The following is a 17800-nucleotide window of genomic DNA, read 5'->3' as shown; positions in this document are numbered from 1 at the left end:
AGTGATAGCTCGAATTTTGAGTGTAAATTATTGTCGTAATTTTTTTTTTTCTTTAATTGAAGACATTTGACTGACTATTTGGGGTCCTAATCCAATTTTACTTTTAATAAAACACCTCACACAACTAGAAACACGTCAATGTTATTTTAATTAAAAGAACAAACAGCATATACAGACATTTTGTTAAAAAACAAAATAAAATATGATCTGTGTATACCAAGTCTTTTCAAAATAAAGCAAAATGATCTTCTTGTGGATTTAAACATCTCACCATCTCTTTTTTCACACGTGATACCACATTAGTGCATGTTTTAAAATTCTGGTCCCTTCCTTGGCATCCTTTGCAGAACAGGTGCTCATTGAATATCTAGTGATGAGACATCCCCCTGTCTCCAGTTTTGGCTTCGGGGAAGTCCTCCGTGACAGTGACCACACTGTTCTCTTTCATTGCTGTCTGCCGCCTGCTCTGGCTTTTCAGGAAACTTCTGGATCCACTGAGGCTCTGCTCAGTGAACTACATTGTCGCAAACACTGCTGTTCACACAAGATCAGATTATTGTAATGTCCGCGGAGGTAATTCTCCCATGGAGTGTCATGAGTCTTGAAGTCAGTGTCTTGCAAGATGCTGGTTCTGGCTTCTTCTAACTGAGTGGAAACTAAAAGGGCACTTGGAAAAGCACATAATCCGACATAAGCGTAAACTGAAACATTTGTACTTTAAATTAAAACTGGCGCTGGATTTCCCTTAGCCCAGGAATGTAGCATGATAGTATTTTAGTATAGTATAAAACCGATTTGCGAACAGTCTGTAAACTTGGAAAATAATTGTTGGAGAGATCTGGACATGGAGATGAATGAAAAATGTCCTTCCTTTGTCTGTGGGGACAAGCGGCAGCATTCTTATGATTTCTTTGGTCTTTTTCTGTTGCTTTTTGAAGATTCTGCCGCTTCCACAGGCTGGAGGAAGAGAGACAGAGAAACTATTCAGACAGGGCCACACAGCGGATATAAAACCACTGAAAAGTTTGTCTGGAATATGAATCATGATTAATCCAAACATTGTAATAGTCATTTTAACTTATAACATGTACTCATCGGTTTTCAAGTCTCGAATTAAAATAACATTTTTATAGATGATCATTATGGTCACCTTCTCCCTCTTTCGGGTAACTCTAAAGAAGTCCTCCATTTGGGTTTGCCTGCTACGTCCTGCTGCTGTTTCCTTTTTCCGGTCCTCTCGCTTGCTTTCCCGTGTCTGACGGAACTTTTCCATTCGACGACGCACCCTCTCCACCCTAAAAATATGAATACTTACTATTCATTCTAGTCTGGGACGGACAGAGAAGCATGAAAAAGTGGAAGCTGGGTTTGCGGGAAAAAATGTGATGTGCACGTACTTTACATGTTTGACGTGACAGAGAAACCCAACCAAGGCTTCCTCGTCTGGCTCCATCCAGACCAGTTCAGGGGCTTCAGTCTCTGGTGCATCCAAAAATATCTTGCGTGCTTCTTTGTACTTCCAGAAATGTGGAACAGGATGAGTCTGAAGGGAAGCAGGTATTAGTATCTCTTTAGATCTTAATTTTATTGGCAAAGCAATGCACAGAAAGAACAACAAAGACAACTGAAAGTCCATTGAGTACCTCTCTGTTGATATGCAAGACCACATTCTCGATGGTACGGTGCTTCTGGATCAGTGTCAGAGCTCTTCTGGGACCCAAACCGGTTATCTTGTCACAGTAGTCACAGCCCAACAAAATGCAGAGGTCAACAAACTGCGGGAAAATAAGAAAAAGAAGGAAAGTCAAAGTACCCATTTGTGTAGAGTGCTTCCACGAGGTATGATGTTATATTCATCTCAAAAAAGGTTTCGGTCTCACCTCTTCATGACTGATTTTGAGTTTTTCTAACAGCTTGGATAAAGAATATTCAGTTACGTCACTGTAAAGAATTAGAAATGCAAAAATAGTGTTAAAATCAATTAGGAAACAACCCAGTACATCCTTCAATTCAGTGAAGAGATTCGATTTTTCTATCAAGATCTAAAAGGCATGAAGGTAAAAGTATTAACCAACCTAAATGTCTACCACGTGCAAAGATAAATTGCCAACATCAACGTGCAATGGACAGTAGCTACCTGTCCTTCTTGGCGTTCAGCTGGCGAATTACAGTATTGGCTCCAAACGGCAGCGTGTCCATGTCCTCTGATGCCACCGCGTCCACAGTCCCGTCTCTCACCAGCCAGGCGCACAGTGCCTCAGCGTCCCCTGGAGCCTGGAGCCCATCAGAGAACAAGAGAGGGGGTAAAAATGAAAGTGCCAGACAGAAAGACAGAGAAGAAAAGATAAACATGAATGAATATATACTGTATAGTCTATGTTTAACAGATAATACCTGGATGGACGGTACTCCAAGAAGCTTCAGGAGATGGAGGCAATCCTTGGTCTGGGCAGATGCTTCATTTAGCAAAAAAGTTTCAAAGTTTAGTTAAAATAATATTTGCAGTTCACATGACATAACTCAGAACTGTAGGGAGAACTGCGACCAAGATTAAAGCACTTTTATACCTGTTCCTGAGCAGTTGGAGAATTTTCGACCAGAGGCTTCAGCTCGCTTCTCAAGCTGCAGGAAAGACAGGCGCTTGAATCAGTTGGGTCACTCTAATCCATCTGCATCACTCTACAGGTGCATCTGTGATACTGAACTGTATAATCACTTCCTTCTTTTTTAAACTTTCTTCTGACAACACTTTAAAGACGACCAGTTCAATTGGTCGTGTGCGCACAGAGAAGAACTCAGATAAATCTCTCTCAGACCAGTAACCCTCTTACACACATAAGGTGGATATGTTCAGTATAAGGTTGGGTTTAAAAAATACAGTGTCGCTTACAACAGGTGTTTTTTCCTCAGGAGGCTTTCCGTCAAACACAAAGACGGGTTTAATGTCGTGCTCCAGGAAGGTGAGTGTGCGGAAGAATAGACCTGTCAGTGGGCTAGAGAGAAATAGTGTTTTTTTTACACAGAATGAGCAGATAAGTATTACATTATTTTATAGAATGTTTCTAATATTGACAACAGCTCCACAGAAGCTTAAGAAGAGTGGACCATCCAGGAGCTCACCTTAGTGTTGGTGTCGCTGCACGAAACTGGTTCACAACAATCGAGGTATCCAGAGCGATTACTTTTCCTGTGGAGTGGAGCATATCATCAGCATCATAAGCACACACTTTTCATTAGGGATAAGTGGATTGTTAATTAAATCTATTCATGCTCATCGTGTCCGCCTGAATGTTGACACTCAGGAACGCTCCTCAAATAGATCTATACTCTGAAATACTCTTTCATACCACTGGACCCCACTGTATTTCAGGGGGAAATATTAATATGTAGGGATCCGTCTAGTACATAAATACAAAACTATGGTCACAATGCTTCATTTACAAGGCAGCAGTTCAAATGACTTGAGCTCTTGTATCTTCTTACAATGATTGTAGCCGCAGTATAAAGTTCTTAATTGCATTATTTTAAAACCAGTATCAAGAGTATTCATGCGTAGTGGGTCTTTTCAAAGAGTTTCGATGTTTTAGATTCTGTTTCATTACTGTTATTATTATGAACGAAGCATATCGAGGCGATGTTGACGTGAACTTATTTCAGTAGGTTCTCATCTAAAGCTGATTATGATTTGTACGTAAAATCTATCAAAAGTCAAGCGTATGAAGTTATTATCTGAAATAGAAGCAGGAAGTAGGAAGAAGCAGACGCTAAATACAGCAACACTATACTATTGTGCAGTCCTTAAACAAACAAGCTTTCAATAAAGTAGTGGCAACATTTTACTGTTAAAACGATACTAATTAGGTTTGGTTTCAAACAGCATAATTACCCTGAATATCTCTGTTAGCCCACGAAGCTATCAAGTGGCTGTATGCTAACGTTAGCAATTAGCCACAAGCACCGTGGAGCATCACGTAATATATATAATGACCCGTAGTAAGTAAAAGCCAACCATTGGCAAGTACTACAGCAATCAGAATGAGAAAATATGTTTCAAGTGATTTGTGGTGATTTCTTTCCTGAAACAATTCCATGCAAACGTTTATGCCACCAGTCTGTGGGGTGTAATTTGTAGACGGTCCCTAAAACAGACAGCAGCCAGGACGATGATTTACGAGCTTTTCTCGCACAGATATCGATAGGAGCAACATGTCACTGTGATTTTTGTTGATACGGTGTCCTATGCTGTCCTCAACAAACTACAGCCGTAATGAAATGCAATTGGGTTGATGAAGCTGATTGCGGGGTAAATGAAAACCGAATATCCAGCGAATATCGAACCTGCGGCTGACTTTTACCCGCTACAAACCGTGCTGATGAAACAACAGACGGGAACGTGTTACCTGTGTAGTCACTGATATCTTTGTGAGAAATGGCAGAAGGAGCATCGAGGCGAATTAAATCTGCCAGTTTCGTGATGCCCATCGTGTCGCACCACTGTTTTCCCCTGTTAGCAACACTTCCGGTGGACGAAGATGTAAACAACGGTCAGATATGAGGTTTCATCAGTTTCATTCTCTGGATGATGTTTGTTTTATAAACGACTTCCTGTCGGAGCTTCAGCCGCAACTATCTGCGTTTAAAGGGGGCTGGAGCAGCTTCCGTTGTTGCACATGAGCCAACACAACAGCAGGGGGCAGTGTTGTACAGAGACATGGGTCAACATCCATCATTTATTACAGCAAAAATATTTACAATGAATGTGCTCTTATATTACAAAGAAAGTAAACAATAATAACTTAAAACTCCAGCTTCTTGTGATAAGTACAGAAAATGAAAAAAAATAACACAACGCTCTTCAAAAATAATGACATCAATATCTCATATACATATTCGTCTGTTACACATGACCTTACATTAGCTCTAAGATTTACATCACACTGTATGATGATAAAACCACAAAGTCCATGCTCTTGTTTTTTTTAGTCTTGTAGGTAACTTAGTGGAAAACAAGGAGAGGTCAAATTCTAAGGAAAAACAAAGTCGAAACTTTATAAACAGAATGGAAATACATAATTAATACACTGATAACTACCACCTCCAGTACCATGCCCTGAAGTTCTGCTGCCACTTCATAAAGCTCAGATGACAATCTCTGGGCATGGCATGGCCACAGAGATGAATAATAAATAATGATTTCCAAGACTACAACGTTGCAACATTAGGCTATTCAAGTACTGTACACAAATGTTTTGGATAACAAGAAGGTCATGGGGCATTCAGGGTCAACGTTATGGCACCTCTAGATCTAGACATTTTATTTTGACACTTTGAGAATCATAACTTTTTTGTCCAAATTGATGAACTTCAGGTCACGTGTGAGGTTTGGTCATGTGAACTCGGGGCTTGGTTCCCAAAATACTTGTTCCAATCTAATCCTTCTTATCCTAAAAAGACTCATGTCTGTTTGTTTGTTAACTGATTGGTTGGATTGTCTGTTTTTTAACAAGATTATAGAAAAACTACTGAATGGATTTGCGTGAAAGTTGATGGGGGGGGGATGGGATAATGTCAGAAAAACTTTTTACATGTGACGCAGATCCAGGGATATTTTTCCCACTTTTTTTTTACAAGTGTGAGATAGAGATTTTTAATATATATTTTCACTGGTTTCAGAATAATTCATGAAGCTTGATGAACATTTTTTGGGAGCATATTTAGGAAACTAATATCTATGAGTGTGTGCAATTTGTTGCATCTTGAATTCAAGGGGATTGTTGGGCCTTGGCAGAGGTATGTTCTCTACTGAGTGCATACTACTCTCACAAAGATCATAAGCATCACTGTAACACCTGTGGTTGCAGTATAAAGGGTTTATCAAGTTGAGATGTTGCCCATCACTTTCCACAAAATCTCAAATAAATCGGTAAAGGTTTTTAATTTCTGACATTTAGTTTCTCTTAAACACGCGTGAACATCATAGATGTTCAGATCATCATCTTCATATTCAGGGGTTGACATTCTCTTCAGCAAACAACAGTGTTGTAACAAAGTATCTCTTACTACATCAGAGCAGATGCGAACATTTTGGAGACTGTCAGTTGTTGTGTCATTGTCCTGGGTTTTACTTGTCGTTTACCAGTTTATACGGGAGTGAAATACAGAGACTTTACACTTTAAAGTAAAGTTTGTTCCCTGTGCTGTGGCAACAGTTGGTAGATACAGTCCAGCATTGTAACATTTTGTAACATTGAGTAGATATAGTAAACATTGTTACATGTGCTGGCTCAGGTTTTATCTTGTCAGTGCTCAGCTGGAATTTCAACATGGATTTTGCTATACAAACATACAGGGTTGTGGTTTGGGACATTACCAATGTTTATAAAGTTTCCTGTGGTTACCTTTAAATTCTAGGAGCCCCCCTTGTTTTAATGGCTTCCAGTGTTTTGGGAGGCTCACCCTTGTTCTACCTCAGCGACGGAACCAGATCCAGGTGTTTATGAGCCAGAACGCCACAGTAGCAGAGTAGAGGATCACCTCTCGCTTGGAGCGCTCTTTGTTTTCTTCCTCAAGAAGCTGCAGACGCCGGTTCAGCTTCACAATCTGATGATCATACAAACATAAAGAAGTTTTCTCAGTGTACAAGTGATGTTGCTGTGTCCATGCTGGAGCTGGGTGAGATATGATTAAGTTTCTATCTATGATTGACGTTATTTAGGATTTCATTTAAATTCCAAGTATAACACGATACAAATTTTTCATGGGACTATCTGTTCTCAGATCAATTTATAATAAACCGCACAAATACAAGAGAAAATGCCAACTGTCACTGATCTGCCAGTGTTCCGCCAAAGCAGCCCGTCATGGGGTTCATCAGCGTACCAACACTGTTTGCACCCTCACAGTTGTAAACATTAGACCTAACACAACATGAGAACATTTTCACAATGGAAAAATTACCGACACCAAAGGCGTAGGGAAGGACAGGAAGGACATGTCACCTAAAGCAGACATTTCAGCCCATGAGACGAATTACCTGTCGTCGTAGTGAGGAGGCATCCACTAAGCCAGACTCATCAGAGTTTATATCCAGGGCCAAGTCCAGGTGTGTCCTTTAGAGATAAACATATTTCAGTTAAAGTTATCTCAACTTCATGAATTTTCACCACAGTAAGCAGCTCTTTTTTTCTGAGAAACTTTGTGATCACAGCGAGTTCAGAGAATTTCACAAAGAACAGACACCTGCGGTGGCTGTCATCCAGGACCTCAAGGACCTGCTGGTACGCCCGGCGTGTTGTTGACTGGATGTAAGACAGGACCCCAGCAGCTGTGAACAGGTTGATGCTTGCATCCTCGGGGGAACAGAGGGGGGGACATAAGCGGACTGGGGGAACAGAGGGGGACGGGCTGATGCTGGCAGAGAAGTGAGTGGGGGCAGAAAGATACAGAAATTAGATATTTTCTTAAACTAACCAAGAGTGAAGGGAAAAATAACAGACAATAACTTCTGAATGGAACTTAACAGCTCAGATGTAGAGGTTTTCTTACCTTATATCACTTCTGCTGGCCTGAACGCTATGGCGGCCAGATATGTGCTCACTCGCACTACGTTCCCTTCGAGAACGAGCATGAATGCGGCCCTGTGACTGATACAAACATTTAAAATGTCAGAATCAGGTTAAATGTTAAGTAACTCCATGTCATAGCAGGATTAGTGACACACATTGTGCTGCACAATCATCTAGAACAAGTTAAGCAGATTTTCTGGATTCTTAAATGCTGAATACCTTTCCACCTAAAGGTGCTTTTTATATGATACTATAAAGCAAAGAGGTCAAGAATTAACCTAATTTGAGGACACATCAATTTAGTACATATAACAAGGCCTATTTGGATTATATACATTTTTGTTCATCTTCAAAACAACTTTCTGCTCTGTAGGGTTTACACACACCTCCACATAAACTGATGAATTTCTAAATGTTATTATGTCTACAATATTTTAATGGTAAAACTTACAGATGTGATTAATTAGTGAAATTACAGAACAATACTATATAATATACATTTTGTAGTAGTGCACCACAATTTGCTCAAGTACAGTCAATTAAAGCAATTATATGGCAATGAGAAGTATAAAGAACATTGTTAAGAAACCTTGACGTGAGCCTTACCGTCTGGCTGGGAGTGCTCTGTGAGGAGGCAGTTTGCTCGGTCTCCATAGAGTCCAGTGACTGCTCTGTGAGGGTGAGGACACGCGGAGGGGTCTTCATGCTCAGGAGGTCCACAGGAGGGATGGACTGAATCAGGTCTAAATCTCTTGGACGAGAATATCGAGGGTCATCATTGTCACCTGTGAATGAAGTGACAAGGACAGGCGATCACAGTTCCAGCTTTCAATGGGTGATAGTGGCTCAGTTGAGTGCTTGTTCTGGGTTCAGTATTTCTCCCAGCACCAGGTCAAAATGCATTTTAGTTAGTATGCTGATATGGAGCTAAAATGTCCAGAACATTTATGTGCTTTATCCAGCACATTATATGGTGATGCATACATGGCACAAACTGTGTTCCTACTATGGAACCTGTTACTGATGTCCTGTCTTTGGTCCTCACCTGCAACAATAATCCTCTCAGGAACCTGCATCATGGTTGTTTGAGTGAGCATGGGTGGCTCAAGCGGAAAGGACCCTCTCTGGTGCTCTGAGGCCACCTTCAGCGTGTCAGGGATCCGCATGCGCTGGCTGATGCCTTCTGTGTACTCCAGTTCATAGTGGATGCGGTTTATCTCAGCCGCCTCTGCAGAGGGGGGGCCGAAGGTTGGCACACTCATCCAGCCTGTGAATGGGAGGATGTGGAAAAACACTTGAAATAGAGTAGAGATGGTGCTGTCACAGTGGCAGGGGTAAACAAATCATCACAATAAGCTCATAAGTGTGAGATCTGCAGGTTTGCAGTGTCTCTGGTTTTAAGATTTCACTAATCCAAACAAAGTAGTGTAACTGTGTTTAATTTAAATGTAATAATATGGCGAATGTATTATTTTCCAAACGGCTCAGTGGCAGGTGGTGCTTTCCACATGACGATCTCTGGCTCGTGTTGTAGGGCACGTCCCCTAAATAACCGAGTAAGCCTGAGGACAGGAGGTTTGTGGAGCAGCAGCCGAAGCAAGTCATTCACACAAGAAAGAACAATACGTTGTATTGCATTAAATTACATAACTCGACATGAGGAGAGGCAGGTGTTGTCGCGTGGCTATAATGTCCCTGAATGAAATCCCACAGACAGAGGACGCCACGTCTAAGCATGTACGTTAGCTAATATCAAGCTAATGTTACTAGGCTGGTGTCTGAGAAGCGTTAGCTGCTACGATTAGCAGATGTTGACTTTACCATAACACGTTAGCTAGGCTGTCTGTAGCAGCAGGCGGGCGCTAACCCCAGCTATTTATGGCTTCGCTCGGCTTTAGCTTCTGCGGCTACTTACCGGTAGGGTTTTAACAGCAGGGTTTAAAATGGCATGTGTCAAAAGGTCGTTTATTCTGTAAAATTAGCGGCATTAACCGGGAAGTAGGACGAGCGACACGGAAACACGCACCGCTCAGGGCCAGTGAGGAGCTTCTGCCAACACACACCCCGTCTGTCTGGAGGGGCGGAGGTTATGAGCTACGTAGTCAGTAAAAGCGAGGGACACCCCACAGGGACCGCTCGGGTTAAGAAACGAGCGCACATAAATGAAACGCTGAAACGAGTTTAAATAAACCTTTATTGATCACACTTGCACGTGTCGAACAATCTGACAATAAAACAAACTTTGCGGTTAACGTACTTTGCGGTTACTGTTTCATGGCCTTTTTGTTGTTACAGGATTTAACCCTTTTAAATACTCTTTAAGATCATCATGGAAAACAGATCTGACAGATTTTTGACTAGAACATTTGCATTTGTAACCTATATAGATTTTTGCAAAGATAATTAATGCATTTATGATTTAAAAAAAGCTTCTTCCTCAATGTTTCAGTCATAGCTCAAGAACCCAAATATACCATGTTCATAAAATAAATTTAAATCTTTGTAGAAAGTTCAATACTACGTTTTTAGAATAAGGACAATGCTGTGTTGTTCCACAGCAGTTAATGTAATTGAAATAATTATTACAAAACCAAACAAAGATATTACATTAAATGTTTTGGTTTATGTTTTTACATTTATTATATATATTATCCATTATTTTTATTTAAATATGTGCTTGTTGTGAAGCACGTTGTAAATGTGATTTGAAAAGTGCAATATAAATAAAGTTTATTGATTTTATTATTAAATTGGTAACAATTCGGTGGGAAATATCAGTAGCTGCAAACACATGAAGAAGAAATCTTGAGTTGGAGGCGCCTCATCGGAGGTGTCACTTTGGAAATACAACTCCCACAATCCTAACTTGTGCGACAGCACCGCGCATGCGTCGTGCGTCTGGGCCATTATTTTGTCCTCCTCAAGCTTCAAATGAACAACAGGCGAAGCGTTCCTTGAAATGAATTAAATATTAATACGCGGAAGGAGCTTTCTTTCCTCCTCGGTCACCACCGCGGACATTCATGGAGTCTCTCGGTCAGTAGCTCGCCGTGTCGCCGGGCTGTTCGCTCCTCGGTCGGACTCGAGGCCGAAAACAGTGCTCGGAGTGACAGCCCCGTTAAAGGCAGCAGATTGGGTGTTTATCTGGTTGACTAGCCACCTAGCTAGCTCCGGAGACCGCTAGGAAGGGGAGGAAGAGCCCGAGAGGAGCAGCAGGACACTTGAGGAGACAGGAGAGCTGTGGCTGACCCTGTCCCAACCTGCCGAGGGGATGGCTCACCTTCGAGACATGCAGAACCAGGTACACTAACCCTCTTTATACTGTCACCTCCCTTCCTCTGCTCCCAGACAGGGCGAGCCCCCATCACCGTCAGCTTTGCTATGAGGTGGGGGTCTGAGGCATCATGTGAACATCCTTCTCATTACCAACATGAATTCATTGAACTGTTCTATCTTCCTGCCATTGTCAGCATCAACATTTGAAAAACACTTAATGACAAACTGTATGTTTCATAGCATCATACATTTAAAGAGCCTCCATTGCTTTTGAGTTACAGTTGTCACATGCAGCTGATGCTATATGTCACAAGCAGCTATATATATATATATATATATATATTTATATATTGTGTGTGTGCTTCATACTCAGTGTAATCACGACTGATTTCCTGCTGGTATAGAGAGAGAAAAGCACTTAACTTTCAAGTGTAATGCCTCTTGCATTACATCTCAGCACATTGGATGGAGAGTCCACATAATTATATGAGTAATTATATGGACTCTTGACTGAATCATGAGCATTGACACAGATAGGAAAGGTTAATCATCCAACATCTTTATATATCAGCAGTGGACTACAATTAAATGTAGGACAACCGCTATATCTAATTCCCAATTCAAAGTAAACTTTATATCAAGCAATCATATGTGAACCAAGTTGTTTCTGTGCTGTTTACATTTTCAGCAACACTCACATACAAATCATACTACAAGGGATGTCATCATGATATGCCTTCTTTGCTGTCCCTGATCCAGAATACCCGGTTGGACCCTGAGGAGTACTTCACCAAGCAAGAGCGGATTGGGAAGGGCTCCTTTGGAGAGGTCTACAAAGGCATCAACAACCGCACAAAGGAAGTGGTGGCGATTAAAATCATAGACCTGGAGGAGGCTGAGGACGAGATCGAGGACATCCAGCAGGAGATCACAGTGCTGAGCCAGTGTGACAGTCCTTTTGTTACCAAGTATTATGGATCATACCTGAAGGTGAGTTGATAACACAAGTTCTGGAGCAACACATGCGCAGGTTATCACAGTTACAACATGAAGAGACACACACACAGTGCTGTACAAGTCTTTAATCATATATATTTTTTTCGTCTCAGGGGACCAAGTTGTGGATTATCATGGAATATTTAGGCGGAGGATCTGCTTTGGATCTGGTACGAGGCTTCTTCCTTTATTTGCTGCTTACAATGTTTTGCACAACGTTTACAGTGGTAGAAGCTAAATCTGACTTGCTCTTGTAATTCTCTCCTGGTATATTGTGTGCCTTTATCCCTCTAGCTCCGTCCAGGGCCTCTTGAAGAAACGTACATTGCAACAATACTGAGGGAAATACTAAAGGGTCTTGAGTATCTGCACTCTGAGAGGAAGATTCACAGAGATATTAAAGGTAATAAGCACTCTCTTCATGCATTGAGAACTGTACAGAAGTTACAAAACATACACAAAGCAAACATTCAGATGGAAATAGTCACCAGCTGTCTCCTCTTTATCATCAGTTAATATATCGTTTTACAGTCTCGTCCTTGTACAAAGCCTTAATTCAGAGCTAATTTGAAGTTTGCAGTATTAAGAATAGAGAGACTTGTACTTTAAAATGCTGTGATTCTGCATCCTGTATCAGCAAGTACAGTTCATGCTGCACTAAAGGCTGACTGAGCAGTCGCATGAAGGAATGATCAAAGCTGCTGAGAAACAGTATGCACATCCAGTTTTCACCAGATGCTGGACACACAGAATACGTCCACACATAGAGATATGCTAAGAAGATGTAAAACAATACATTAACACCATCTGTGAGTTGAAACATAGTGAAGTTGGGCTCAAATTTGACAAAAAAGATAATTTGATGTTGTTAAATATTAGAGAATCACAAAAGTAATGCTGTCAAGTTGGCAGATCTACAAATATTAAAACAGTGTGTGGTGTATTATCCATAGAGAGTGAATGTGGTGTTTGCTACAATGAAAGTAGAGAGAGGACTTTGTCATGTGTGTGTATGTATGTATCTATCTATGTATGTATGTATGTATGTATATATATATATAGAAGAATTCTGAGTCCATCTTTTCATCCATCTGCTACATGTAATGTTCTGAAAGCGGCTGGTTACATTTCGACAACATTTCATGAAGGATTTTCAGAAATTACACTTGATTGGCCTTAAAGCAACAACAAGGAGTTTTGAACTTGTTAGGTAACAGTCTTATTATTGCAGCCTCTTTATGACTTACAACAACAAATGAGACAATCAGGGAGAACAGACTTTGTCCACAGAGATGCCAAAATCAATGAAAATGAAAAGTTCCTTGTAGGAGATTTAATAAGCAACAGCACTTTAAATACTGTTTATCATCCAATTATGTTATAATCCCAAATGGGACTACATTGTTCATGAGCGCTGACAAGTTTATTGATGCTGTGTGTTTAGCAAATCTAATGAACCACGCACAGAAAACAAGCCTGTACTGATTCTTATTTGTTCTTGCCTTTTGACTTTTATCCTTTCTTTGTCTGCCCTTCTCCAAGCTGCCAATGTGCTCTTGTCGGAGCAGGGCGAAGTGAAGCTGGCAGATTTCGGGGTGGCAGGACAGCTGACAGACACCCAGATTAAAAGGAACACGTTTGTGGGCACACCTTTCTGGATGGCTCCGGAGGTTATCAAACAGTCGGCTTACGACTTCAAGGTGAGGCCCCAGTGGACAAGAGACGACAGACGGTTTAACTGTACTTTGCTTAGGTTGTTAAAAGATGATGCCAAGTTCATAATACAAGACTTGCTGACTTGCGATCAGGAGTCACGCAGTCATTGAGAGTTCATGCTACATGCAGACTGTCAGTAGGGGGTCACACACTACACAATAGTTCATCAGGAGAAACCCCCGACTAATAAGTCTGGTCTCTCAAGTACTTTTGATCAAGAAAACACATGTGAGGAGAGACGAGTCCGACCGATCCCTCTGCTTTACAGTGACATCCTGCCTTTTTTGACACATTGTTTGTTTTCTTCAATCACAGACATGTGCAGTGTAAAAGGTCAGGGGGCATCTCATCAGTACATTTACCTTCACCCCGTCCAAGTCTAGTCAGAGTCTGTGATGTGCCGGCAAGCCCCTCAAGTCACGTCTTCAGAGATTTCACACAGAGCGATTGGCGACAGCCGATTAAATGATGATTTGCCCCCGATGTGGGGCTTTTGTCAGTGAGTGGAAAATCTGGATAAAAATGATCAAAGCTTTTCACTTTGGTAGAACATCAGGTGATAATGTTTTGTCATTGGTGGTGGCACTGAAGGTTTTTTTTTACGCATGGGGTAGAATGATTTGATACACATTTTAACTTCTATATTTTAAGGTCCTTTCACAATATCCAGTGTATATGAGCTCACACCTAACTATCAGATTTTCTCTCCCACTTAGGCGGACATCTGGTCCTTGGGCATCACTGCCATTGAGTTGGCCAAAGGAGAACCTCCCAACTCTGACCTACACCCCATGAGGGTTCTCTTCCTCATCCCCAAAAACACCCCTCCCACCCTGGATGGGCCTTACAGCAAACCTTTCAAAGAGTTTGTGGAGGCTTGTCTAAATAAAGACCCACGTTTTGTAAGTACAAATTGGTCAGGCGTTCTGACGTGTTTGTTTGGGCTTAATTAAATTAGAAAATTGGAAATTTATTCCAGATTTGCACTGCTGTTCTGGTGTAAGGCCTACCACACCTTTTGTGATTAGATAAGCTTGTCCAAGCTTTAATTGGAATTAGAATTTCTTATGTACTTTTCCAAATATTCAAACAGGATCAAAATCATATTTTCTAGTAACGTGCTAATATGTTCTTCGCTTATGATGTAAAAACTAGACAGCTGATTCCAGCTAGTTCTTCTTCCAGTCATAGAACCTACTGATAACACTCTCACTGAGTGTTCATTCTTCTCTATTCTTCCTTCTCGGCAGAGGCCAACCGCCAAAGAGCTTGTGAAGCACAAGTTCATCACACGTTACACCAAGAAGACGGCCTACCTGACAGAGCTGATTGACCGCTACCGACGCTGGAAGTCAGAGGGACACGGGGAGGAATCCAGCTCTGATGACTCAGATATGTGAGTGTCGAGTAACATACATTCTATATACATCCACACTTTTTCAAGTATCTGTTCACACACAAGCAGTTATGACCTTCTCTCTATTCATGTAGACAGGAGGAAAAAACATTCTTGGTCATGTGATTTCTTCACATTTGGTCAAAATGTTCTCTATCTGAATTTTGGTGGTCCAAGGTCAAGTCCACTGTGACCTCACAAAACGTGTTTTTGGTCATAACAAAGTTCAAACCTTAACTGTGACACAACCCAAATGTCTAACCTGAAATTATGACATGACAACAGTTCCGTGTGACATTATAATGTGACTTTATGGCCATTGTTAAACTCAAAAAACATAAGCAGAGATTGTGATCATATTTGCTCACCTCAACCAATCAAGTTGCAGGATAATTCACATGTGTATGAATACATATTATACGATATAGATACATTTCCTTAGTGCTCACGAATACAAGCTTGTTGATTCATTATATGTGAGATTATGATGGTGCTGCTCATGTATGTAAATATTTTGTCTCCTGTTAATTCGCCCCCCTCACATTTTTTAGGGATGCTGATGGTGACGTGGATACATGTCCCATGTGGACCTTCCCCACGGTCAGACCCAACTCTATGAACAAGTTACAGAAGGGCTACACACACACAGATTCCGACGTAAGACACATCCAGCAAATACATACACAGTCATATCTATTGTTTAGTTTTTTTCCTAACACCCTTTTCTCCCCTTTGCAGTCAGGAGACTTGGTGAAACGACAACCTAAGTCACAATGCTTGTCTGCTTTGGTAACTCCCATTTTCAGAGAGGTATGTGTGAGTCTTGGAGGTGTAAAACATTACATTTAGTTTTTTAATTGTATTTCTGCTGATTAAAAGAAACACCTTGCAGTTTCAAGCTATCAGGACTTCACATTTCATCCTGGCGCATTAATAAAATGCTTTAATAACTAGAACATCACTCAATAGATTTTAAACATCTGCCAATAATGGGAAACCACTTAAAAAGTTAAAAATCTCACATTGTTAAAGTAAGTGGTAAAGACTTCCTGGATCGGCCCTTTTGTTTCCGGATGGAAATCCATTATGTAGTTATTGCATAAACCCGCTGACAAGCAAACCAACAGACAGAGGTGGAAACATAACCTCCTTGGGAAAGGTAACAGTGTGTGTCTGGGCTGCAACAGTGATTTGATCTGAGCTGTATTTTTTTTTATCACGTGAAGACCATCACTGATTTTTATCAGATTTACCGAGAGGCTTACTGATGTCATTACATGTCTGACTGGTTGGGTTTGTTTTCAGGAAACATGTGAAGATTCTTCAAAACCACGTGTTTATTATACAAATTCAAAACCAGATCTTCATGATAAAAAAAAGGGAACAATAAAGTAACTGTTCACATTTGTATTAAACAGTCAAATTAAAACGGAAAAGAGAAGAGGGGCATGTAATTCTAAAGTATCTGTATCTGTTTATCGCACAGCCTTAATATTCACTCATTTTCTCTGTACAATCCTTTCTACTTGATCTGTCTTGAACAACAGTTGAAGGAGAAGCGGCGGGCGAGTGGCGGAGGTGTAGGAGCTATCGAGGAGTTGGAGAACGCCTTCAACCTCGCGGAGGAGTCCTGTCCGGGCATCTCCGACCGCCTCGTCACACATATGATGGAGAGAGTGTGCAGGTGATTAAGCAGCAGCTCTCCCAGCCGTCAGATTTGGACGGTCACTAGGCAACAGAGAACGTGTCTTCATTATATTCTGACCATCTGCTTCCTGTCGTCCTTTCAGGTTTTCTTTAAATGGTAACACCACCCCGTCCTCGCGGTGAAACCCCCAGCTGGATGTAACTTAAACCTGTCGCCCCTTTTTTCTGTCTCCCAGACCCACACAATGTCTCAGATAAGGACCACAGAAGAACACCCCCCCCCCCCTCCACACACACACACATCCTCCTCACTACCTTTACTCCCTTCCTAGTCCTGTCCCTGAAGAGATCTTTTAATTAGTTATAATTAAATATTTTTACAGTTTTTTCTTTAAGAGCGGAGAGTATTTAAGACAAAAAAAGCCACAACATTTAGAGCGTTGTGTATACCTGTTAGGTTGAGAAAAAAAAAAACTATAATAAAGTTTATGGAAAATGTCTCGTCTTCAATGTGCTTCTTTAAAAGAGTTTATCGTAGAAAGGAGCCACAACATGGGATGTTGGAGATTCCCATTGCAGCTTGTGTAGCTGAACCATTCTGTTCTTTTTGTCTGCTTTATGCTCACACTCTACAGCGCCACATGTTTCAGTCCCAACCCAACCTGAGCCCAATGCAGTTAATATAAGCTGCAGAGTTTGTGACCCTGTCACTGACACATAGATTTTTTCCTCTAATTACAGACTCGTGCAGTGTAAAACAAATCAACCAAGCCAATGTGACTGACCCGACATCTTTTCAGAATGTATCTCCTCACTCTAGTTCAGACATGCGAGTTTCATTATTCTGTAAAATGCAATGGTCAGTAGTTAAGAATACCTGGAGAAATAATTCATGTTAATAACTAGAATGGCCCTTAGATCACACACCTCCAAGTCCCAACAGTCATTACAATCAATCAAATTTATATCAATTCCCTACATGTTGGTTTTTTCTATCTAGAGCTATCAATTATTCACTGGGAAGATGTGAAATACGGCTTCTTCTTTTTTTTACCAACGTTAAAGGAAATTAAATATTAAAAAATCTTGGCTCCACCCCTATTCAAATCTGCAACGAAAAGTAATCTTGCTTAGAAACAGACCAAGGTAAGATCCTAACCTTGCTGTAGGCAAGTTGGATATTCATGTAGTCAACAATTATAGA

General features: G+C 40.9%; 3 protein-coding genes across 4 annotated transcripts; 1 reads left to right on the top strand and 2 right to left on the bottom strand.

Annotated features, from left to right (window-relative positions):
• Positions 1-129: 129 nt before the first annotated feature.
• Positions 130-4651, bottom strand: zgc:110269 (probable flap endonuclease 1 homolog). The gene is made up of 11 exons (XM_053437432.1): positions 4401-4651; positions 3121-3187; positions 2891-2993; positions 2568-2622; positions 2395-2456; positions 2138-2274; positions 1881-1941; positions 1644-1775; positions 1398-1543; positions 1151-1295; positions 130-957 (listed from the first exon to the last, which is right to left on the bottom strand). Exons 1-11 carry the CDS (start codon positions 4480-4482, stop codon positions 901-903), a joined length of 1047 nt encoding a protein of 348 aa, XP_053293407.1. The 5' UTR covers positions 4483-4651; the 3' UTR covers positions 130-900.
• Positions 4652-4716: 65 nt separating this feature from the next.
• On the bottom strand, positions 4717-9636 carry mffb (mitochondrial fission factor b). Of its 2 annotated transcripts, none has more exons than XM_053437433.1 (7): positions 9481-9636; positions 8611-8832; positions 8172-8350; positions 7546-7643; positions 7240-7410; positions 7034-7109; positions 4717-6600 (listed from the first exon to the last, which is right to left on the bottom strand). In XM_053437433.1, the coding sequence occupies exons 2-7, from the start codon at positions 8825-8827 to the stop codon at positions 6469-6471; spliced, it is 873 nt and encodes a 290-aa protein (XP_053293408.1). In that variant the 5' UTR covers positions 8828-8832; positions 9481-9636; the 3' UTR covers positions 4717-6468. The 2 variants fall into 2 exon arrangements, with proteins under 2 accessions (XP_053293408.1, XP_053293409.1); XM_053437434.1 differs by having other exon boundaries at positions 7546-7637.
• An 807-nt stretch (positions 9637-10443) lies between these two features.
• Positions 10444-17094, top strand: stk25b (serine/threonine kinase 25b). Its single transcript, XM_053438866.1, has 11 exons — positions 10444-10866; positions 11601-11831; positions 11951-12007; positions 12132-12240; positions 13380-13537; positions 14270-14455; positions 14804-14949; positions 15501-15606; positions 15688-15759; positions 16497-16633; positions 16740-17094. Exons 1-11 carry the CDS (start codon positions 10837-10839, stop codon positions 16777-16779), a joined length of 1272 nt encoding a protein of 423 aa, XP_053294841.1. The 5' UTR covers positions 10444-10836; the 3' UTR covers positions 16780-17094.
• The last annotated feature ends 706 nt before the right edge of the window (positions 17095-17800 follow it).

This window comes from Pleuronectes platessa, chromosome 13, assembly GCF_947347685.1.
Source record: "Pleuronectes platessa chromosome 13, fPlePla1.1, whole genome shotgun sequence".
Lineage (NCBI taxonomy): Eukaryota > Metazoa > Chordata > Actinopteri > Pleuronectiformes > Pleuronectidae > Pleuronectes > Pleuronectes platessa.
Note: the sequence above shows the minus strand (reverse complement) of the source record. Positions and strands in the feature narration are given on the sequence as shown.